Source organism: Hipposideros armiger, unplaced genomic scaffold (genome assembly GCF_001890085.2).
Source record: "Hipposideros armiger isolate ML-2016 unplaced genomic scaffold, ASM189008v1 scaffold_19, whole genome shotgun sequence".
NCBI classification, from domain to species: Eukaryota; Metazoa; Chordata; class Mammalia; order Chiroptera; family Hipposideridae; genus Hipposideros; species Hipposideros armiger.
In genome coordinates, this window is record NW_017731369.1 from 5490130 (window position 1) to 5514662 (window position 24533).

Sequence of the window (24533 nt, forward strand, 5' to 3'; positions counted from 1 at the left end):
CTCATGGCCGCCGTGGGCGAGCGGGCGGCGGGCGGCGGCGGCGGCGGCGGAGGCGCGCCGCTGTCGTGCTTCATCTGCGGCGGCGGCATCGGGCGCGGCAAGGAGCTCAAGCTGCAGGTGAAGCAGCCGGCGGCGGCGGCGGCGGGCGCCGGGGCGCCGGCGCAGCCCTTCTTCCCGTTCCTGCAGCAGCAGGAGCCGGCGCCCGGCGCGCGCGAGCTGAGCCCGGCCGACGGCTGCGTGCTGGTGTGCGCCGTGTGCCGCTGCTTCCTGGGCGAGCAGTGGGCCGCCTTCGAGCGCGCCCGCACGCCGGTGGACAAGCGCATGTACTGGCTGAAGCGGCCCCACCAGTGCGACGCGGGCGCGGGCGGGGGGCGCCGCGGGGGCGCCGGGGCCCCCCGCGAGTGGAACGTGGCCTACGCGCTGGGCGGCGCGGACGACGACGACGACGACGACGACGGCGACGGTGCCGGCAGCGGCCCGGGGCCCCGCGCGGCCGCCGGGGAGCCTCGAGATTCGGAGCTGTCGGAGCTGTCGGACACCGACCCCCTCTCCGAGCCCGACCCGGCTTCGCGGGACGCCGCCAGTCCCCCCCGCCAGGACGGGGCGCCGGCACCGCGCGCCACCCCGGGGCCGGGGCCTCGTGGGGGCCGCTGCCAGGAGTGGAGGCCGGCGCCGGGACCCCCTCCGGGACAGGGCTCCAAGACCCCCGCGCAAGGGGACGTGGAGGAGGAGGGGGTTGCCTCGAAGCTCCACGTGGACGGCGAGCCCAAGGCTGGCATTAGGCGCCGGAGAAAGGGCGCTGGGAGGCACTGGGTCCCTGAGGCCCGGGCCAGTGTCCTGAGGGGCATTCAGGACCCTTGGCAAGGCCCTTCGGTCCAAGGGGCCCCTGCAGATGGCGTGAAAGGAGCCCCTTCAGGCAGGGCTGCCAAGACTCCTGAGAGCAGGCGGCTGGGCGAGCCCTGCGGGGGCTACTGCCTGTCCGAGGACAGTGACATCAACATCACCAGTGAGGAAGAGGACCGCAAGGAGCAGCCTCTCTCGCGCCCCTGTGGCCCCAAAGAGAAGGAAAACGGTGGTGGCGGCCGCTTTCCCTGGGCTCCCCCGGAGAGCCGGGCTGCACCACCAGAGGGCCTGTGCTGCTACATCTGCGGGTCAGCGCTGTCCCTGGCCTCACAGCACCAGATCCACGTGCAGAAGCAGGAGAAGCTGGCCCAGACCCCCTTCTTTCCCTTCCTGTGGCTGCACAGCCCGCCACCGGGGGCTCAGCCCATCAGTGAGGGCGGAAGCACACTGGTGTGCCCCTGCTGCTTCTCCTCCCTCATGCAGCAGTGGCAGAGCTTTGAGCTGGCCAGCGTGCCGGTCTTGCAGCGACTGTATGTGGTACCTCTGAATAGCCACGCCCCTGGCATGGCCTCCAAGGGCAGGAGGCTCCCAAGGGAAGAGGGCGCGCCACCCGTTGGGACCCTGCCAGAGGCCTGCTACCTCTGTGGGGAGGACTGCACCCCAGATGCCAGGGCAGTGGCCTCGAGGATCCTCAATGGCAATGCCAGGGGCACCATGCATTTCCCCTTCCTGAGCCTCCTGCCCTGTCCCCCCAACGCCCGGGGCCCCAACAAGCGCTGTGAGGTCCGAAGCTGCCCCAAGTGCTTCAGCGTCCTGGAGGACGTCTGGGCCCTGTACCGGGCTTGCCAGAACGAGGAGCTCATCACCTCCGTGCAGGGTTTCCTGGGCAGGTACCACCAGGCCTTCCCTGCCTCGGACCCTGCTGTCTCCGAGCCGCCCGCGTTGGCCCAGGGCAGCTTGGCATCTGTCTGCTACATCTGTGGGGCTGAGCTGGGCCCTGGGAAGGAGTTCCAGCTCAATGTGAACCCCTCCAACCGCTTGGGCGAGAAAGAACCCTTCTTCCCCTTCCTCACCGTTTACCCACCCGCCCCGCGCGCCAGGCCTGTCGACGCCACTGGCCTGGTGGCCACCTGTGTGCTCTGCTACCATGACCTGCTGGGCCAGTGGCTGCAGCACGAGGCCCGCAGCACCCACCACGCTGTCAGCGCCTGGTCTCGGCAGTACCAAGTGGACACATTCGTGTGCTTCTTCTGCCAGCAGGAGAGGAAACGGTGTCTTGGGCTGAAGGCTGTGCGGGTGGCCCGGCTGCCCTTGTTTCTCTACACCCTGCGAGTGAGCCACAGCCTGCTGGTGGATGACGGGCGGCAGCTGATCATCGGCGCCTGCGTGGAGTGTGGGACCCTGGTATGTGCTGGCCAAGGGCTCACCCGTCAGGGACCCATGGGCTGGAGCTCCCCGGTGGCAGCGGCAATAAAGGTAAGCAGCGGTTCTTATCTCGTCCTCTGAAATCTGCGCAGGGAAAGAAGAGATGTTTTCTGTTCCTCTGCCAGGAGGCGTTTGCACTGATTCTGTGTGGTGTGTTCCAGCAGGAGGTACCCTCCTTGGGTGACCAGACTGGCGCGTGGTGGGTGTGGTGGCCTGGCTGGGCTCTGAGGCAGGTAGCAGGTCAGAGGAATTGAGGGCCAGGAGTGGTCTTGTGGAAGAATAGGGTACAGCTCACAACAGCAGGCATGGGCCTGAACTTGAGTGTGTTTGCCGCAGAACCTATCAAACAGAGGAAGTTCGGGGCATGTCTGTCATCCGCCAGATAACATTGGTAATTAGTCCAGCCACGCAGGTCACCGAAAGGTCTCCACACTTACCCGGTTTGAAACACATGAGAGGTGGAAGTTCCTCTTCACTCTAGTTCCCTGGCGACTTAGCTTTTCTAGAGTTTTCCACCCAAGTTCACTCTTTTCCTTTGAGACTCTGGTTGTTTAATAGCAGATAGAAACAGATTTCTAGACATGGGGCTTTGGGACCCAAGGGGACAGTGGCCTAAACAGACTACCGCTCCCCCCCACCCCCCACCCGTGGGAAGAGAGTCTTTCTTCTCTGCAAGTCAGCTGTGTTAGGAGGAGGTGGGAGGCGCTTGCCCTGTTTGTAAGGCGCCTGCCTTCACGCTGCCTAACCCGGGAAGGAGCTAGACAGGGCTCAGTTCCTTTCAGATCTGGCTTTGCAAAGGCCGAAGCAGGAGCCTCCCCAGTGGGTCCGGGAAGTAGACCTCTGTGAGTTATGACCACCATCACGGCCACCAGGGCCATGAATCTTGACTTCCACCAAAGACAGGCCGACTTGTTTTAATCAGACGCCTGTAGCGGTTGCCACTGGTGAGGAGCTGGCAGAGGGATGTGGGAAGGGGGAAGGCCGTCTCCGGCCTGCTCAGGAACGGTCGTTACATCTACTTGGAAGGTTTCTGGCCCTGCCTCCCATGTGTCCCTGTGTGTGCACGTGGGTGGCGGTAACATCTATAAAGTGGACCCTGCCCTGAATTTGCCCGCCTCCCCTCACGTGGATGGCCCCATGCCTCCATGCTCTGCCCAGGATTCCATCCGCGCTGATGTCACTCCTGACTTTAGAGCTGCCTTTGGAGGCTTTGGTTCCATCACCTCTCATTTGAAACAGACGAGCGTATCACCTCTCCTTTGCGGTGGGTGGCAAACCTGCGGCGCCTGCTGCTGGAAATCTGAAGAATTGCAGTTCCCGGAAGGGCCGGCAGTGAGAGAAGGGCCTAAGCTTTGGAGCGGGACAGACCCAGGTTCCAATCCTGCCTTTTCTCTCGGTAACCAAGGGCCTGTGAGTCTGTTTCTTATCCTTGCCGAGCTCGTTTCCTTGGCTGAGAAGTGGAAAGATATATCTCACCCACCTTGTAGGGACATGGTGAAAATGAAATGAATCGGGGGATTTAAAGGCGCTCAGAAAGTCCAGTGCTTGGCGCCTAGTGGAACTCCCATGTCCACCTGACGTGTTGGAGCAGTGCATCTTAGGAGGCAGGCGGGTCCCCTGCAGGCTTTCAGTTTCCAGGCTGGGTGCGAATTTTAAGCTTGCCAGTGGTGCGTCATGGGGTAATCAAAGTGCTGTCTGTGGGGCCTCTCGGCGTGTTTTCTGCAGAACATCCAACCTATGCTGAGTTTTCTCATGTTGATTCACTCACTCATTGGGGTTGATGAGATGCCAACTGTGGGCTTCCACGGATAGGAGCGCCAGGAAACAAAAGCAGCTGCAGTTCCCAGTCCTGCTGAGGTGGGAGTGGAGGGCAGCCTGGTGTGGATGAACATGCAAGCTGGTGTCTGTCCAGAAGGGGTCAGCATGAGTTTGGGAAGGCTCAGCGTCAGACCATTGCTAAAGCAAGTTATTTCTAAAGCAAGTTATTGCTCTTTACCGTGGCCCATTTGAGGACTCACAGTTCCCGTTTTACAGATGAGTAAGCCAAAACTCAGAGAAGTCAGATGACTGTGGTGACTATCACACAGACAGTAGGTGGCTGAGGGGGGTCTCGAACCCTGGTCTTCCAACACCTATGTTCTATTCCATTGGATGGAGTGGGGTAAAGCAGGAGACAAGGCGCAGAGGCAAGGAGGAGCTATGCAGCCTCTGATGGGCAGGGGTGCCTATGGGAGAGGAAGGGATGAAGGGGAAATAAGGCTGGAGTGACTGGAAGCCTTGAAATCAGGAAAAGGAGGTCGGGTTTACGGGAGCAATAAAAAGTTCTTCAAAGAAGGCTTGAAACTGGCCAGGAAGAGATCCACCCAGGGCCGGGCCCGTGGCTGCAATCTAGGTGGATGATGAGGTTATCGGGCCTGGGGTTGCTACAGGTGGCAGAGTGGGTCTCAGGCTAGATTAGACAGAGAAAGAGAAGCATAGACCCCCACCTGTCAGAGCACCTGATTGAGGGTCAGTAGATGCTGGAAATGCAGTCTCGGCCCTTCCTGCCGCCCATTCATTCAGCAAATATTTACGGAGCGCCTGCTCTGAGCCAGGCGCTGTTCCAGACACTGAAAAGTATGGTTGAAAGCATAGAGCCCTCAGTGTCAGGAGGAGGGGGGACAAAGAATCAACAAAGCACGCAACTTCCTGCAGAGCTATGCACAGAGCAGGAGGAGGGTAGAGCCAGTGCCGGGCTGGACACAGGAATAAGAGCGTGCACGTGGTTACAGGAGCTGGAAGCAACACGCAGTGTCTTTGCAGGGGTTGTCAGGGGTAAAGAAGTAGCCAAGCCACCTGGGAAGGTGCAGAGCTCCCCCCTCCCCCCACACATGCGTTTCCTATGCCAGTTCTTGAGTCTCACATACCTATTTTATATCTCTCTTTGGTGTGTGGTTTTTGAGGATTTGGGTGGGAGTGGGTGGGACTTTGGAAGGTGGGTGCTGGGAAACCACTTAGCTTGGATGGCATGTCCCAGAACCACCTCCTATAATGCCTCAGCTGTTTCCTGTTAAGCGTTGATTCATTAGTGAATCAACTTTAAACAGTATGAAAGAAAATGTGAAAGGGAGAGATGAGGGGAGGGGAGAGGAAGAAGAAGGGAAGTGTCACCGGGGCCCTCTGGATGTGTTGGTGGTTTTCTCTCCAGCTGGACTCCTTGCCCCCTGTAGCCACCGATTCTCTGAGCTGGGTCAGGGCTGGGCAGGAGAGGCTGCAGCCCGCTCTTTCAGGAGTCTGCCATCTCTTTCCTGAGAAGGAATTCTATCATACATGAAACTCTGTGAAGCCACAGAAAGAACCTGGCTGGACTTCAGACCAGACATGTCTTCAGTCCTCATTCTGCAGGGAGCTAGCTGTGTGACCTCGGGTAACATTCTTGCCCTCTCTGAGCCTCAGCTGCTGCATCTGAGCAGCGGAGATGATCATCCTCTGGAAGGTTTGTGACATCAGCAGCTGGTATGCAAGAGTGGTACAGGGTACATCCACTCCTTTCTCCCTCCCTGTGGTACTGGTGACGACTCAGTGTTGGGTCTCTTGTACCCTCAGACTTTGATGTCACAGCCGCTGGCCCCCATCTTTCTGCTGGGGGTAGGGAATGGTTGTCCTCTCTTCAGAGCTAGGGAGCATCGCTGGCCAGGGGTCAGAGATGGCACTGGGGACACAGTAATGACAATGATGCCTGTATAGGATGCTTTCCACGTTCCAGGCTGTGCCACATGCTTCCCCTGTGTTCACACTCACTGAATCCTCACCACAACCTTGTTTAGGGAGGTGCCACTATCCCCATTTCACAGAGGAAAAAAGCAAATTCAGAGAGGTCAAGTAATTTGCCCAAGGTCACTCAACTAGTGACAACAAGACCAGCTTTAGACCCAGGAGTCCGATTCTAGAGTCTGTGCCCCAACCGCTGCTCTGTCCTGCCTTTCTGTCGCCTCTTGGGCTCCAGCAATGATGATGGCAGTGCCCTGGAGAGGGGATAGGTCATCATTTTCCCTGCGTGTGTATGCCCCCACCCCAAAGCAGCTGAGAGGCAGGAGTTATCTGCAAGGACCAGAGGCCTCAAGAAGCCCCCCACTGGCTGGCTCTCTGTGCTGTTTCTCTGCCCTTTGTCCTTACTGCCCCCAGCATTACTCAGGTATTCATGTTTCAGCCCCGACCCCTTTCTGATGCTGGGAGAGGCCTGCTCTCTCCAAGATGGGTCGGCTGCATGATCGATTTGCTTTTCTTGCAAGCCAGTTGGCGGGCAGGCCGCCCTTCCCTCTTCCAGCTCTGTCCGGGGAGGCTTCTGGGTAATGGAGCGTGCAGCTGTTTACCTAACCGCACCCTGGCCTCTCGCTATGGGGACGCCTGGCCGAGCCCCCCAGCGTAGCCTCCCAGCCCAGAACAGGTGTTGCTGCCGCGGTGCCTTTCTTTTCTCGGCGCTGACATCTGAGGCCTGCAGAGAGCGTCTGTCATCACTCGCCTGTCAGGCCCTGCACGCACATCTGTTTCCCGTGTTCCCTGGCTATCTGCACCCGCACGGCTCCCTGCTCTTCAGGGAGGGCCTGGCAAGCCACTCCTGTCCAGGTCCAGGCTTGTGGGGCACCTGGGCAAGGCAGTTGATCAGATGGGGGAACCTTCTGGAAAGTGCTGGAGGAGGCTTCCCTGCTGGGCTGACACTGGCACCTTCTCCCTGGCAGCAGCTGGGAAGTGACTGGGCTTCGGTTCTTTCTCAAGCTCCAGCCACCGCCTCCGAGGGGAGGCCTGTGTTTTGCTTGGTGGGTTGGGAGCCATCTGCTCAGAGGAGTAAACTTTCCAGATGCCCCTTGTCCTAAACCTGGAGGCGATTGGAGACAACTGGGAGAGAGGAAGTGGAGACAAAAGGTCTTCAAAACTCAGCCTTCCCTGGAAGCAGGGGAGGGGAGGGGAGGGGCAGGGATGGAGGGATGGCTGTCTTTGGCGGGACCCCGAGTCTGCAAACCTTTCTGGCCCCTTTTCTGCTTACATCTCCCCGGGTCTCACCCTTGAGAGGTTAACTCTGCTATGAGTGTTTTTGGAGGGTGTGTAGGTTCGGGGCCAGTTTGCCTTGTTCGCACATTTTCTTGGCTGGGGAAGAGCCCATGTCTGGAATTCAGGCCCATCTTCTGCCCTAGGTCCATATTTCAGTGGGGACAGCGCTCCCCAAGAAGAGCATTCCAGAACTTGGCCTCCCAAGTGGGAACTTAATGGAGGCAGTTGTGGAAGGAGCTTCTACTTTACAGGGTGGCCTTCACTCAGTTTCCCCATCTGTCAAAATGAAAGGTCTGGTCTTCAGGGGTCACAGGTGGTTTGCATTACCCACGTGAAGCCTAACTGACTGGTGGTACTGTGTTGAGAAGGATGCCAAGGTTGTGCCTGGACATACTGGGGAAACAATCCAGTGGTTTATTGGCGGTTCCTTCTGTGCAGTTGGGAATGGAAGAGGTCTACTTGGGGTCTAGGTGTTTTTATTTTATTTCCACCCCCACGCCCCCAGCTTTATTGAGGTATAACTGTAACATAACATTTTGTACATTTAAGGTATACAACATGTCGATTTGATACGTTTATGTGTTGTGAAATGATTACCACCAAAGCCTTAGCTCACTTAGCTACCATTTCTTTTTCTGTGGTGAGAACATTTCAGATCTACTTTCCTGGCAACATTTAAGGATATAATACAGTATTATTAGCTATTATAATCACCATGCTGTAACTTAGATCCCCACACGTGTTAATCTGATAACCAGAAGTTTGTATACTTTGTCCAATATCTCCCCATTTCATGAGGTCTGGATTTTAAATTCCGTATATGATGCTGGAGCCCTGAAACACCATAATATTCTGTCCGATGGAAGATGAAAACATGTTAGGGTCAGAAAAACCATACAGATCATTGTTTTTCAGGCGACACTACACCAGTAGTGTCACTAGGTTGTGTCACTAGTGGTGACACTAGTAGTGTCATTAGGTTGTGACACTACACCACAACCAAATGCGACTTTTGCTAGTTTAGTTTTTTAATAACACCAGCTAGTTATATGTATGAGTTTTGAAAGAAGTTCTGGCCGTCCCGTGCCAGGGACACAACTGCAATTCTGCCTTCTCTATCTGCGCAAGCTTCTACACTTGTCCAGAGCTGCCCTGGAGAAATGTAAGCATACGTTCTGCCTATTAACTCAACAAACGTTTACGTGTGTGCCTATTATGCATCTGGCAGTCCAAGAATGTGGTGTGGAATCAGGTAGCCTCTGCCCTTGGGTGCTGGCAGGGGATCGGGGGTGGGGTGGGGTGAAGGGACCTGGCTGTAATCATGTAGTATGTTGAGTTCTGTGCTGGGGTCTGCTGGGAGCCCACAGGAAGGTGGGAAATGAGTATGTTCAGGGAAGGCTTCCTGGAGGGGGTGACATCTAAGCTGAGCCCTAAAGACTGAAAAGGACTTAGGCAGGTCCACACGAGAGTCATATGTTCCTGGCAGAGGAGCATGTGCAAAGGCCCAGATGTAGGGCGTATAATTGCCCCAGAAAAAACCCTTAAATAGTTCTGCTTGCAGTGGGAAGAAGGGGTGGGCAGGAGGGGTTGGCAGTGTTTAGAATCCCTGGATATGCATTTGATTCAACTTGAGTCAATCTGAATTTTAAAATACCAATGACTGGACCCTACCCTAACCTGTTAAATCAGAATCTGTGAAGGATGGCCCGGTGGCCACTGGTATTTTAAAGCTTCCCGAAGATCCCAGCACTGGAGTGAGAACTGCTGGTAGAAGTAAGCACAGCCCAGGAGTTTGGGACTTTTCATCTCGAAGACATGGCAGTCACTAAAGGGATTCTGTTCATGTGTTCAGTCTATCTTTATTAAGCACCTACTTTGTCCCAGGCACTGTTCTGGGCACAAGAGCCAGACTGGGTGCAGGGAGGGACTGTGACGGAGTGGCTGGGAGAGATGGGTAGGGTGAGGGCTGCCCCATGAGCAAGGAGGAAGATCCGGGCAGGGGCCTGAGGTGGGACCATGGAAGAGTGGGGAAGCCGGGGTGCCAGAGGCCAGCAGGAGCCAGTCAGGTGGGGTCTCCTTGGCAGGAGTCAGGACTGTGGGCCAACCCTGAGATGTTGTTCTTTTGTTTTTAAATTAAAGTATAATTCACACAGTATAAAATTCATCCTTTTAAAGCGCACAATTCAGTCCTTTTTAGTATATTCACAGAGTTGTGCAACCGTCACCATCACCTAGTGCCAGAGCCTTTCTATCACCCCCCAAAGAAACCTTGTACCCATTAGCAGTCATTGCCCATTCCCCCTTCCCCAGCCCCTGGCAACCAGTAATCTCCTCCTTTCTATCTCTGTAGATTTGCCTATTCTGAGCATCTCATATAAATGGAATCATATGGGTCTTTTGCATCTGGCTGCTTTCCCCTCAGTGTTTTCGAGGTTCAACCATGTCGTAGCAAGTGTGTCAGTATTGTACCCCTTTTTATGGCTGAATAATATTCCACCGGAAGGACAGACTCCATGTTGTTTATCCACTCCTCAGTTGATGGGACCTGGGTTGTTTCCCCCTTTTGGCTGTTGTGAATAGTGCTGCTGTGAACATGTGTGCAGGTTTCTGTGTGGACATGTGTTTTTGTTTCTCTTGGGTAGACACCTGGAGTGGAATTGCTGGGTCATCTGGTAACTCCATGTTTAACTCTTTGAGTTCTGCTTGCTCCCGGTGCGGGGAGTTGAAGCAGGCAAACAACATGACACAGGTGTAAAAAGTCCCATTTGTGACTCCTTGAAGCCTTGTTCCGCCACTTCGCTGGTCACAGTTGTGCCTCCTAGTTCAGGTCTCAAAGCATCAGGTTTGTGTCTGAAAATGGGAACTGGCTGGCTCCTCCCTGGGATGAGGGGAGTGGTATTAAGAATTGAGAACGGGGGGCCGGCCGAGTGGCGCGATGGTTAAGAACTCGCTTGGGATGCCAGAGGGCCCCGGTTCGGATCCCACATATGAGGGCCAGTGACACTGCCCTCCACAGCTAAGATGCTGAACAACAGCTCAACCTGGAGCTGGGCTGCCGGGAGTCAACGGTGACAGCATAGGCTGCAGCCCCTGTGGCAGTGGGTTGCCATGGGCTGCCGTGTGTAGCCAGCAGCCAGCGTGAGCGGCCAGCAGCCGCAGTGAGCGGCCGTCCAGAAGCCGGTGACAGATCTGCCTCGCCCGGGAGGAGCGCAATGATGGTGCCAACTTGGGCCAGTGAAGCAACGTCCTCCACAACTAGACTGAAGAACAAAACCACAGCAACTTGTCTATTCCCCTTCCCCCAATTCCCCAATACAAATCTTAAAAAAAAAAAAAAGAATTGAGAACGGGTTGCACTTGATCGTGAGGCTTTGACTTGCTCTGGTTGCAGCCCTGCGCATCAGAAGCCTCGGATTGTGGCCCCAGCGCTCACCGTGGCGTTGGCCAAGACCCTCCACCTGGCTGGGCCTCCTTTTCCCGTCTGTGGAATGGGATATGATGGATGAGTTGCTGAGCCCCTTGTCTCCCGTGTGGCTGTCAAGTCCTACCCATCTCGTCTTTCTGCACCTGTTTGTTGGCAAGAGTGGGGGGAGACCCCTGAGGTTGGGGGCCGGCCTGCCTCTGTAGGCCAGTAGCTCTCAGCTTCCCTGCCCCAGCACTGGCCATCCCAGCCACTTGCTTTTGTTTTCTGCTGCCCAGCCTGTCTGGTGTGGAACCCTGTATGAAATCAATGGCTGGATTGGGTTTCCTTCCAGAGGTGCCAGCAACCTCAAATGAGTGATACAAAGGTCCCAGTCGGTATTTAGCTCAGTGGAGCCAGGGTAGGCATGCTGGGACCCTGGGCTGGAGCAGCTACCTCTTAGGACTACTGTTCCCTCCTGGCAGGCTGCAGGGCGACAGCGAAAGGGGAGAGGAAGCATTCAGGGTCCAAGGGAGACCCCCCCCAATCAAAAATCAGAGCCCACTGTGGTCACATTGTCCTGCCCACCAATTAATGTCATTTGTGGGGCATAGCTGGTGACAAGGAAGGTCATTTAGGGTCTAGCCACCCACCTGGTCCTGACGAAGACAGAGCGAGGTCTAAGGAGATGATGACGAGGACAATGGCAGTAACAGACGGTGTCGGTAGCATTCCCTCGTGCCAGCCACTGTTCTAAGAGCTTTTCCTACATCGCCTCATGTAACCGTCCACCAGTCTTATGAGGTAGGTTTTCCTATTTTCTAGAGGTGGAAATTGAGGAACAGAGCGAGGAAGTCGCTTGCCCAAAGTCAAGCAGCTGGGAAGTCCTGGAGCTGGGATTCTAACCAGGCTGTCTGGCTCCAGCGCCCACACTCCTCCCAGCTGGGATGCAAGGATGTAGGCGCCAGCAGACCACGGCCTGTGTTGTGGTTCAGTGTGGGAGACGGCTGAGGGCCCAGTCAGGACCTGGCCTGGGGTAGCTGGCAGCCAGTGTCTGGTGGCCTGAAGGGGGATGGGCGTTGGAGGCTGACTGGAGGAGTCACTGATGGGGGTCCTATAAATGGGTAGGATTTAAATAAGCGGTGACTGTGGAAAAGGCTTCCCTCCCCAGACTTTATATGCTGGTCATCCCATTTTAAACATGTCCTTATTTTATTCTCTATTGCTTGAATGTTGCCTGTCAATTGATCATACTATAGGAACCATTTCAATGTTTTAAAGTTATTTTCAGATTGTATTAAAGTTGCCATTCAAAAACCATAGGTGATTCAAAACCTTAGAGCAGGTGCGAGATGGGCCATGTGTCAGGTTCAGCTCACCTCTGCCCTTTGGGTCCTGCTGACCCTCTTGACTTTTCCACAGCGCCCACTCGTTGTCCACCATCCCCAGGAGCCCTGTCGATCTTGTCACTGGCTCCACTCTGCCACCAGCTAACTAGGTGACTTTGGGTAAGATGCCGATCCCCCTGGCTGCCCATTCCATCTCTGACCATAGAGGGTGGCGTGAGCAGCCCTGTAGCTAGTTGGCATCTGTCCCATTTTTCAGATGAGGAGGCCAAGGTTCATGAACCTAAGAGTTTTGGATCGAGTTACTGGTAGTAAATGGCAGACCTGGGATGTACAAGAACAGGGTGGTCTAACACCCTGGCTGTACCCCTGTCTGGGGTTAAGTGGCCCTTACAGGAGATGAGGGGGGGCTGGCAGGAGCCTGGCTTCATCTGGCCGCCCCTGGTTTAGCCACACAAGGAGGCTGCATTGGTTCTCTGCACCCGCTTCCAGAAAGGGGCGCTTAGAAGGGAGGGTCAGAGTATTGACACACTGCAGCCGTGTTTTATAAGCCTTCCCAGACCCATAAACCCCCGTCTCCTGGCTTCCAGATGAGGGGGTTCGCAAACGGGAATTAAGAGGCCTGTGTGGGCTCTGACTGGCCGTGGAGGGATGGAGGCAGGTGGGAGGCTGGCATGTCCTTCCAGACATAGCAGGGCCGGACCAAGGGGGCGGAGAGGAGTCCTGGTGTCCACAGCATGGCGGCCCGTCCAAGCCCAAGGAGGCCGGAGGAGCCTGAGAGTGTGGCTTTATCTTGGCTTCAGTGCCAGCTCTTTAATCCTGATTCCTGAGTGGCGGGTGCCCTTTTCACGTCCAGAGGGTCTTTCTCATAGCCATGCACTGTTCTTTCTCTTGTTCGATTGTGTGATGTCCAGGGCGCTGCTGAACAAGGGAGCCTGGCATGTGCAGAGCGCAGCCGTGTGCTGGTTTCACAGGGCTGTGGGCTCCCGGGCAGGGCCTTCTGCACCGCGGACCAAGTGTCAGGACACCCCAGGTCACCTGGGCCTGCAGAAAGAAGCTGAGTCTGGGGGCCAGTGCAGTGGGGACACGGTGCATGGTGCCCCTGCAGAGGTCCGGGCCTGGGTCTTGCTGGGTTTGGGGTGGTGGGCGATGCAATTCTGGAAACAAAGTCCACATTTCTCTCCTGTGCCGGAGCTGAGGGTTTGCCAGAGGACCTGCACATCCCTAGCCAAGCACAAAAAATGGCCACTTGACTCACTGCCCTCAGCCCTGCCCAGGACTGGGGTGGCAGAGTGTTGACCATCCCCCAGTGGTCTCTGTCCACCTTCTTGAGCTCTGTGTGTGAGCAGGAGGCGTGGCTAGTGGCCTTATCCTCCTTGTCCCTTGCGTTTGTTCTCTTCCTGAAACTCTGTATTTTTTTTCCTCTTCAAAAATGTGTAGGGGGCGAGCGGACCTGGTTTTATGGGCTCCCACGGGGTGTGATTGCTGATTCCTTCCTATGAATGGTTGAAACCCTGATCATGCTCACCTGTTACCTGTCACTCACCAGGTGACAGGGGTGAACAGAGAGCCTTGCTCTGGGGCTTAAGGACTGGCTTCAGGGCAGGTTTAAAGGAAGGTACACGGAGGATGGGGCATCGCTTGAGGCTGTCTGAATTAGAGGGGCAGCGGGCTGTTCGGGGCTGTTCCCGCCACATCACCCCCTCCAACTTGTGTGCAGAATCCCCCCTACACCCTCAGACACTCACCTTCTCTCTCACGTGCATGTTCACACACCTCCACTCTTAACATCCCGTTCCCTCTCATGGCCCACACAGTTCACACACCCTACCACCCTCCCCCACGTGCACACTCACACATGTACCCATTCACACACAAACCTGTACCACCTTCTCTGAGGGAGGGTGTTAAAAAATCGACCACAATCGGATTTGTCTTTTTGTCCCTTTAATTTTGTCAATTTCTGCTTCCTGAGTTTAGAGGCTCCTGCCCATTTGTGATTGTTTTTGTCTTCCTGACGAATTGGACCTGTCATCACAAGGATCTATCTCTTCCATCTCTGGTCATATATCTTGAAGCCTATTTTACCTGAACTATCCCCATCCGCAAATCAAAGCCTCCGAGGCTCAGAGAGGGAAAGTGGCTGGCCCAAGGCCACACAGCGGTTGGCATCAGGAGTAGGAATCACCTTTGTCCTGAAGGTCCACCCCACCAGCTGCTTTGGGGCGGTGGGTCTGAGAGAAGCCCCTTTCTGGTAAGTTTCTGGGTGCCTGCCTTTTGATGTCATGACTGTCAGGCAGCCAGAGCTGTGTCCTGGCCCGCCCTCAGCAGAGAGGACCCCCCAGGAGCCCAGCATCTGGCCTGCAGCCTGCGGGAGCCCAGCTGAGCGTGCTTGGAACACCCTCTGGAAACTTCTCGCCAAGCCCTGCCCTGGATCTGCTGGCCCTCCCCTCCCCATTTGGTGAGATTGTTTTGAGTGTGTTGGGCAGACCGTCCCAGGTTTCACATGTAGAGAGAATGTCTCTGGGTGGCAGGAGAAACGTCCCCCTCCTTGGTGTGTGTAGGCCTTTCGGAGCTTGTGCCAAATCCACTTCCTGGTGGCTTTGCCCCAGCTGGGACCACAGCCTGGAGCTCCCGGGGGCTCCACGCTGGCACAGGCTGCCTGCCAGTGGTCCGAGTCATCCTGGCCAGTCCCCCAGTCCTGGAGGAGAGCTGCCTCTGTCTCCCTGGGGCATTCTGGGAAATCCCGGGCTCTGCAGGGAGACTGGGGGAGGGGCGTTACCTAGGAGACATTTGTTGGGGGAATTGATGGAGAGGGGGCCTCTTTGCCATGAGTTGTAAATAGGGGCCATAAGCAAGGATGATGGCTTGGTCCACCCAGCGGAGTTTCCCTAAGCCCCGGCTGCACACTAGATGCTACACAACGAGAGAGGAGAGAGATGAGCGATGCACAGAGTTAAGGGCTATGATCATACCAGGTAGAGGATTATTTATTTAATCCTAGACACCGGCCATTGTAAAGCCTATCATTGTTTTACACACACCAGAAAAAACACTGCCCATTAAACCGACACTCCACCCATTGTCAGATTCACCCTGATTTCAGAGAGGTGAAAAGGTAAAATAGTCTGGGTCTTCACAATAATGACATGGATGAAATGCAGTGGTAACAACAATGATGATGATGAAACGGAAATTGCAGTGGCCGCTGCCACGTGTTTAGTGCTTGCAGGACATTTTCTTACTCTGCACCTAAGAGTCTGACAAGTGAACAAGCACAGTTGGCACCCGCCTTTCCCACTGGGCCTTTGGGCATGACTTTGCAGTGACTCACAAGGTCAGTCCCACTGAGCATGGATCGGGCCAGGCTTGGGGTTGGTGCAGTGACAACAGCTACGCTCGGTGCTGTTGGGGAATAGTCACCCTTGAGATACCTCTTGCCTCTGTCACCTCCAGGTCCAGGGCAGGGCAGCAGGGAACAACCCAGCTGACAGGCTGGCCGAGGGCTCTGGGCCCCAGGGGGCATGATGGGATCCCTCGTGATTCTGGCTGCGGTGGCACCGGGGCTTCAGTCAGGCGGAACAAAGCATCAGCAGAAGCTGGAAACTGCAGCTTAAGGGCCCTGGCTGGTGGGAGGGGCCAGAGCAGGGCCAGGCTGTAACCCACCCCCCCTTCCCTACCACCTTGCTAAGGGCCACTTCAGGCTGAACCAAGGTTCTAGGGATGGTCAGGGCACCTGCCACTGGGCTGAGAACCCTGCAACCATAGCAGCCTTCCTGCCCTGGGGAGAGAGAAAAACAAGGACCTCAAATCTTTGCTTCCCAGATTGTCCCTGTTACGAAGCGCCTCTCTGCTCAGTTTCACCTGACTCTCCCAGCCGTCTGTACCAAAGCGGTAATGTAAGCACTGTGTCACCCTTTGGGACGGACAGGGAAACCGAGGCTCCAGGGGAGGCCATGCCGTCTGCTCTCGGTGGGCAGCTGGTGTGGGTTGATGTATGGCGTTGTAAAGGCAGACCTCACCAACCACCCCTGCCACCCGTGTGGTCATCAGCACATCGCTTCACCTCTCTGAGCCTCAGGCTCCTCCCCCATCCCCAGGGACACTCTTAGGACCCCTTTCCTAGGGACATAAAGCAGCTGAAGCCCCTAGGAAAGGGCCTGGCAAGCCGTCAGGACTGCAGAAGTGATGGCGCTGGTTGCTGGGGGCAGAGGAAGGAGGAAGAGTGTGAGGAATCTGAGGCCCTGCTCACACCCTGGCCACACGGGCCCTGGTGTGAACATGCCCTGTGCCCCTCACCCTCAGAAAGCCCCACCCACGAGCCTCTCTCCCCCCCAACCCCCTCCAATCAGGGCCATCTGTGTCATGTAGCAGGAGCTCCTCCTGGTTAATCTCCCATGAGGTTTGGCTTGCCCAAGAGGAGGCTGTGTGGAGGGTGGGAAACCTGGAAATAGCCTGAGGCACCTGGAATCGGAGCTCGCCTCACGCCTTCCCTAGGCTCCCACACCCATCTGAGAGATGAAGGGGGCATTCAAGCGGATGGTCCCTCCCATGATTTCTAGCTCTGAGGAAAGCCACATTGGCATTTGGTGGCAGTGGGAATGTGCCACCTGGCTACTTGTCTGTCTGTCTGTCTGTCTGTCTGTCTGGGTGGGCTGTTTCTTTACTCATATGTATGAGGTACTGTATGTAGTGTGTGACTGAGAGGGGTAGGTAGTTAGTACTCGATCAATGTTTGCTGGTGTTAGTTTTTTCATCCGTCATTTAGTATCCTCTCCAGCCTTCATCATTCTGGAAAGATGACCCACTGAACCTCAAAAACACAGGGATCTGGACCCCATTAGTGGGATGAGATGAACCAGGAGGGGCCACCTTTGGGGCCAGGCCCTGGGGAAGAGGGGTACTCTAAAGTCAGGAGTTTGGGGAGTTTACAGAGACCCACCGTTCTCAATGCAGTACCCCTGTTCTCATATACACATTTCCTAACCTCCAAACTCAGTGCAAAACCTGGTGCATATATTGCATTTTTTAGGGGGAGAAAATCCATAAATCCATAGCTTTTATCGGCTTCTAACAGGGATTGTGTGTCCCCCCAAAAGGTAAGGGGCCATTGTTACAGAGACACTTATCTGCACACACACTCCGAGTGCTACACACGTGAGCCGACTCATCCTTCCTTGAAACCACCACATTTGTTCCTGCCATCATGTCATAACACATGCTCTTTCTTCCACTTTGCTGCCTATTTTCCCACTCCGGGAAGCCGCCTTTTGCTAAATCCTGCCAGCTGAAGCCTCTCCTCTCTCCTGGTTGTCCTAGGCACTTGTCTGTATGCCACTTTTCCACCCTTGGGAATCATTTATCACTTTATTGTAGATGGTCTCCTATTGTCTTCTGATTGCCTCACATGTGTAAGTCCTGTCTCTCCAGATAGATAGAAAAAATTAGCTAAAATTGGAATGTTTATTCTTTGACACTCCACCGGTTTTTCTTTTGTGCGTGGTACACAGTGATTCTTTGCCAGCCATGGGAGTCCTAACGAGCACCGCGGCTGGGAAAACCACAGTTGGCAAGATCGAAGTCTCAGACAAAACAGGAGGTTAGGAGAAAGAAAACAATAAAGGCAGCATTAAGTGTATGTGCTTAAAAACCACTGTAAATAAAACTTCTAGGAGACATCACTGCCAAAACAAACCAGCTTCATCCACACATTTAAAAACCTGCACCACTTGGTAACCTTTTCCTGAATTCACTTCTTCAGTGGATGGGAAAGTTGGCTGTTGTCTTGTGCCGAGAGAGAATTCTCCCATGAGGTTTATTTCTTCTTGAGTCAGTTTTGGTAATTTGTGTTTTTCAAGGAACTTACCCATTTCATCTAGGTAGTTAATTGACATACTTTCTTCATACTCTTCCCTTATTATCCTTCAAATGTCTGTAGGTTCTGTAGTGATGTTCCCTCTTTCGTTTGTGGTCGTAGTAATTGGTGCCCTCTCTCAGTTTACCCTTGATCAATCTAGGTAGAGGTTTATCAATTTTATTGCTCTCCTGAAAGGTTTATATTTAAGAGACGGTGCCTCTTTAAAGTTTTTTAAAAGGCTTGAAATGTAATGCCTTTTGTACTTGCAGCCTCTCTGGCTCTATTTTTGCAAGTGTAGATGAAATGTTTGTGAAACTACTATGCCTTTTCCACGTTATTCATGCTTACGGGCACATTTGCACACTTGATCTCTGTTTGTTGAGCCAGTGAAGGTTAAAGTGATTTCTCTCTATCAACCTGTCCTTGTGACCTCCATGGGCCAAGGTAGTGTATCCTTTTGCTTGAGAGGACTTTTTCAAACCCTGCATAAGTAAGAAACGTAAGTAAGAAAGATACTAGACAAATATTTTTTAATGTAAGGAGAGAAAATGGCATTATTTCGGAACCACAGATTGAGAAGTTTTGCTGGTTCTGTTATTTGGAATAGATGCATTCAAGAATATTATATTTCACTTCTTATTATGCAAAGTATTCACTGTTTACGATATTTGTGTCCTCCTCTGCTTTTGCTACAAAGTATATTGTATCTGTAACCTTGATTGGAACTATTGTTTCTCTTGTCTTTGCATTTACTACAAATCTCAGAGTGTCTCTTTAGAATACCAGAACTGGAAGGACCTTGAGTGGTCCTTGAGTCCAAACCCCCTACTTTATCAAAGAAGACCCCAAGGCCCAGAGAGGGAAGGAAGGGGCTTTGCCATGAACATAGAGCATGTTAGTGACTGAGGCAGAAGGCCAGTGCCCTGGGACATATCCATTCCATCAGCTTAGGCTGATCCCTCTGATGACAGATATAGTGATAATTTTGCATTAGCAATTTGAGGGGCCATAGAAAGCCAGCCCCAGGGGCTAAGCCCATGTGGGATACCCAGCTCTAAGCACAGAGTGGAGGCTCATGGATGATGAATAGCATCCTTCTGTGAACCTACTGCCCTCTCCATCTCCAGGGCCACCTCGTATCCTCAGAGCCATGGGAAGCTTCTTCTGTGTGAGTTGCATTCTTTTCTAAAAAATAAAAACTTGGATAGCCGCTTTATTGAGAGAGAATTTGCATACCCTAGCGTTTACCCTTTTAAAGTGTACGAATTCATGGTTTTTCTTATATTCATAAAATCGCACAATCATCACCACTATCTAATTATAGAATATTTTTTTCATCCCTAAAAGAAACCCCATTATCTCCTCCCCCCAGTCCCTGCAACCACTCATCTACTTCCTGTCACTGGATTTGCCTATTCTGGACATTTTATATAAATGGAGTCATACCATATGTGGTCTTCTGTGCCTGACTTCATTGTTGTCAAGGCTCGTCAGTGTTGTAGCGTGTGTCAGTGCTTCGTTTCTTTTCATGGCTGAATAATATTCCGTTATATGTATATGCTACATTTTGTTTATTCATTTATCCATCGATGGATAGTTGGGTTTCCACCTTTTAGCTATTGCAAATCATGCTGCTATGAACATTGCATGTACAGGTTTTTTTGTGAGTGTATTTTTTTCTCTTGGGTAGATACCTAGGAATGGAATTACTTGTTCATATCATAGCTCTAGGTTTCAGAAACTGTCAGATTGTTCTCAAAGAGGCTGCACATCTTTACATTCCCAGCAGCAATGTATGGGGATTCCTGTGTACAATTTGCTTTTATTTTTACACTTATTATTGTTTTATTGTACCCTAAAGTCTTGAGTCTTATTAAATTTTAAGTCTACTATGAGGAGCCACTGTTTTTTGGGGTTTTTTTTTGGTCTTATAGTCTTTACTCATTTTCTAAGTTACTTAGGTAAAATTTCTCCCCACTTCCTTCAATGAAATCATGTCATACATCTGTAACAGCATTAGAGTCTTTAAAAAAAATTAAATTAATTTATATCTCCTTTACCCCTTTCTTCCATTCCTCACCAAAAGCTAATGTGATTTGCTTTTAAATGAGGAGCAAAGCAAGTTGGACAGCTTATGTTTAATTATATAACTATAACAACATACATTCAATAAATATTAGTTTTTTTCATCCTTGAGCTTTCATATCTAAAGAAGATTTTAATATGTTTTATTTTTATTTTTTTCATTTTAAAGGTGACAAAACGCAGTTCCCATACTTACTGTGTGATCATGGGCAAGTAACTTAACCTCTCTGTGCCTAAGTTTCTTCATCTGTAACACATTTGTAATTGTATTGACCTGAAAGAGGGGTAGATGCAGTGAGTTAATGCATGTAAAGTATTTAGCATAATCTCTGGCAGTTGGTAAGCACCATATAAGTGGTAGCTGTTATTTTTATTATGATTACATTATTGTTGTCTGGATTTGAGGATGTACAAAGGAATAAAGGAGCAATACACCCCTAGACCAGCCTCACAACTCAGAGGCAGCTTCTGTTAACATTGTCATGTTTCCTCCCAGGCTTTTTCAATGTATTCTTTTTAACCAAGTTGAGATGAAACGCTGTGTACAGTTGTGTATCTTTCTCTATTCATTTCATTCAGCATAAACGTTTCCCAGAGTTGTTGTAAACATAATTTTAATGTCTGTGTGACAGACTTCCACATAGAAGGGCCTTCACTTACCCTTCCCTCCACCCCGCCCCTCCGAGGTAGGGGTCTTGGAGACCAGAGGTAGGGGTCTTAGGTAGACCAGAGCTATTTCTGCAAGGTATTTCAGGCAATGCTGTACAAGCTTCTTGACTTGAGAAGATTTCCCTGATCACATGACAAACAGGCCTCTGGGTGGGGGTGGTATGGTGGCCTGGAAGGACTCAGGCCCCCAGCGAAGTTTCCAGAGCTTGTGGGCATGGGTGGGAACATGCGGGCGGAGGCTGCCTGGAAAGGGAAAGGATGTGGCACCAGGAGATCAAGGTCAGCTCACTTAACAGTTCCAAATCTTTTCCTGAAGTCTAACATGTTCCACGTCCAACATTTAGACAGTAGAGATAAAACGGAAGTAATAAAAATTACCCACAATGCCACAGCTCTGCTGCCAGCCTTTTTTTCTATGTGTGTGTTTCTGCGTATTGTAGGAGGTAGCATACTATACGTTGTTTTAACTAGTCTTTTCCCCCCTAGGACATCATGAATACCTTTCAGAGAGGCTAAGACTGTGGACTGTGGAGCAGGACTCTTGGGTTCACATCTGGGTTTCATCCCTTACTAGCTGTGTGTTCTTGAGCCAGTTACTTCACCTCTCTGTGCTGTACTTTCCCATCTGTAAAGTGTGGCTAATAGGAGTATTTATATCATAAGATTATTTTTAAGGTTAGCCAATTAGAATGTGTTAGACCAGAGTGCTAGCTGTCATCCTGTAGTACTCAGGTCACTCAGCATCCTTTGAAAAAGGGATTTTATTGGGTTGTTGGAAAAATCATGATGCATTTTTGCAATGAAAAACGGAGAAAAAATATGTTATGACTTTTCTGACAACCCAATATTACATCGTGACCCCTGGTCATCTGTTGTTGGGTTTTCATAGATGTGGATGGCTCTGCAATAATCTTTGAACCCTATCTGCCCCTTGGTTACCTCCAGTTTGGGCTTGTCCCCCAGTTTGGCTCTTATGGGGTGACCTCACAGACTGCCCTGGCCTTGCCTCATCAGGCAGGGGGGAGTCTGGGGGCCCCCTGGCAGCAAGTGGCCAGAGGGGCGTGAGGCCAGGAGGAGGGTTTTCTTTGGCAGCCTCTGAGTGGCTTCCCAGGACCACTACGGGAAGGGACTCGGGCAGGAGGGGAGCAGGCCCAGGCGTGGAGGCGGCCTGTCTCACACCTGGGCCTCTGCTGGAAGCCACCTCAGCTCTTTTGGGAAAGAGGTGGCATTTAAATAAATGCCTTCATAAACAAGAGTGAACCCTATTCTTGGCTCTGCCAGCAGCATGCTTACTCCCACCTGACTTCTGGCTGACTGGGGCCGAGAGGCTGTAGGAGAGGACGGGGAGTCTGCTCAAAGCCTGGCCTGGCCTTCCGCGCCCCCGAGCAGCTAACAAATCATAGACAGTTTGATGCTGGGGGACTAGAGGTAGCCCTCTGGTTACAGCATATGCAGCAAATGGGTTTCACGTGGGTTCAGTTTTCTGGGCAATTATGACCATATCAAAAAAAATCAGGAGAGATATTGAGTACCTACTGTGCATTCCTTATGTTCCTCTGTTCATTCAGTTCTTCACTGTCTGTTTATCCTGTGGAGAATAAACCACCTATTCTGTGGTTAGGCATCAGAAAGGGAATGATAGGTGCACCATCTTGCTGAATACTTGCAATGTCCCCAAGATAGAAGTTAGCCTGCTTCATTAAAAAAAAAAACAAAAGGGGCCGGCTGAGTGGCTCAGTTGGTTAAGAGCTCGCTCAAGAGTTTGAGCTCTGAGCAACAGTGGTTCGAGTCAGCCCGAGCTGAGCAGCCGTGAGCTGCCAACAGGTGGCGGGATGGCTCAGCTAAGAAAAAAAAAAAAACTAAAAAAAAACAAAAAAAAAACCACTTTTTGTTTTGAGGTAAAGTTGTGAAAAATACTACAGGGACCCCACAACCCTTCCCCCAATTTCTCCCAGTGGTAACATCCTGTATAACTGTAGTATAATGTCACAACCAGGATATTGACACTGACACCATCCACTTATCTTATTCCGATTTCACCGGTGAAAGCTGCACATGTGTGTGTGTGTGTGTGTGCACGCGCGCGCGCGCGTGTGTGTCTATGTCTATTTGAGTTTGTATGTGTCTGTGTCTCTGTGTGTCTTCATAATGTCTCTGTGTATGCCTGTGTGTGACTGTGTGTGTGTTGTTTCTGTGTTTTTGTGTCTGTTCACCTGCGTGGCCTGTTTCATTTTACAGGGAGGAGATGTAGCTCAGGGTCAAGGCCTCACCCAGGACCAGGCAGCCAGGGTGCAGCCGAGCGGGGCTTCAGCCTGGGCATTCTGACTGTATGTCCCTGACTTACTCCAGGAAAACTATCCCATTTATTCTTTGCTGCTGTTCTTGGACGTGGTAACTCCTCTGGTCTTTGCTGCAGCTGTGAACTGAGACCCCACTAGACAGACTAGAATCCTAAGATGTTGGGGCTAAGCTGCAGACCCCTCCTTTTCGCACTGGAGAAAACTCAGGCTCAGGCAGTTATTGGGTTTGCCTAACGTCACCTGGCCGGTCAGGGACTGTTTCTGTCAGGTCTGCACGTGGCAGTGACCACAATGAGCTTCTTTTTCCAAGAGGTAAAAGGACAGAGGATGCTGTTGATCCCAAACGCCAGGCTTGGGATTCAGTTTGGTTACCAGGGAGACAGTAGGGGCATTTGGGAAGGTTTCTGAGCAGGAGATGACTCCGGAAGTGTGCAAGGTGACCTTGGACCCTTAGCGTGCCCCTATATGGGTGCCAAGGAACACTGATGACTCAGGTGTTGGGATGATTTTTTTTCCTTGCTCACGTATGTTTGGAAAGCAAGTCGATGAAACAAAGCTACATGGCTTGACTGTGTGCTGCAGGACTTACCAGTGCCTTGAATGCACTGATGTGCACTGTGACCCTCTAGGTGGGAGACAGACTTTTCTGTTCTGCCCAATATTTTTCAGGAAAATGTTTAACAAGACACTCCCTTAGCGTGAGATTCTAAGGTTCTGCTGCCAGTCTGAGGTTCTGCTGCCAGGGCCAGGGTGGGCAGAAGTGCCCAGGGAGCAGGATATGAGGGGCAGAGGTCTGCTCGTATCTTGAGAGCAAGCTGGTGTGGCTGCAAGTGACTGTTCAGGGTGTCCATAGCTCTGATGAGGCTGGTCGTGGGACCAGCGGCTCTCAGAGAAACTTGAAGCCTGCTTCCCAGCACAGGAAACACTTAGGAGATAAGGTGAAGTATGGAAAGTAGGATGGATCCGTCCACCACCACCGTCACAGCCATGTGCCTTTGTGTGTGGTTGTGTGTGGACCAGGACGGGAGAAATCCGCATGGATGAAGTCAGCTGTCATTGGTTGACAGAATTCCAGGTGATTTATTATTTTTAATATAAGATTCTCCCCACCCCCAGCCCAAACCAGCAGAGCCTCCTCTGGGCTCCATTCACTGGGGCAATAAAAAGCCATTGTGTGTTTGGAGCAAGGAAGGGTTGAGCGAGATGCAACAAAAGTGGTTTTATTTTATTTTTATATTTTTTTAAAGATTTTATTGGGGAATTAATTGGGGGAGGGGAACAGACAAGTTGCTGTCCTTTTGTTCTTCAGTCTGGTTGTGGAGGACATCGCTTCACTAGTCTGTGTTGGTATTATCATTGCTCTTTTCCCCGGTGAGGCAGTTGCTCGCTGGCCATTGGATGGTTGCTCATGGTGGCTGATGGCAGCTCATGCCAGCTGCCGGCCAGCGCCACTGCAACCTACTCTGTCTCGGGCGACTCACGGCAGCCCAGCTTCAGGTCGAGCTGTTGTTCACCATCTTAGCTGTAGAGGGCGCAGTGTCACTGGCCCTCATGTGGGATCTGAACTGGGGCCCTGCTGC

The 24533-nt window shown here is 52.4% G+C and overlaps 1 protein-coding gene across 5 annotated transcripts in view; it reads left to right on the forward strand.

Annotated features, from left to right (window-relative positions):
* Nucleotides 1-67: 67 nt before the first annotated feature.
* Nucleotides 68-24533, forward strand: part of GSE1 (Gse1 coiled-coil protein) — a 439129-nt gene continuing 414663 nt past the window's right edge. For 2 of the 5 annotated variants that reach the window (XM_019634952.1, XM_019634958.1), the window contains exon 1: nt 68-2319. In XM_019634952.1, coding sequence (XP_019490497.1) covers nt 322-2319 — 1998 coding nt within the window. In that variant the 5' untranslated portion in view covers nt 68-321. The remainder of the gene's footprint in view (nt 2320-24533) is intronic. The other 3 variants (XM_019634966.1, XM_019634971.1, XM_019634977.1) reach the window with 3 other exon arrangements.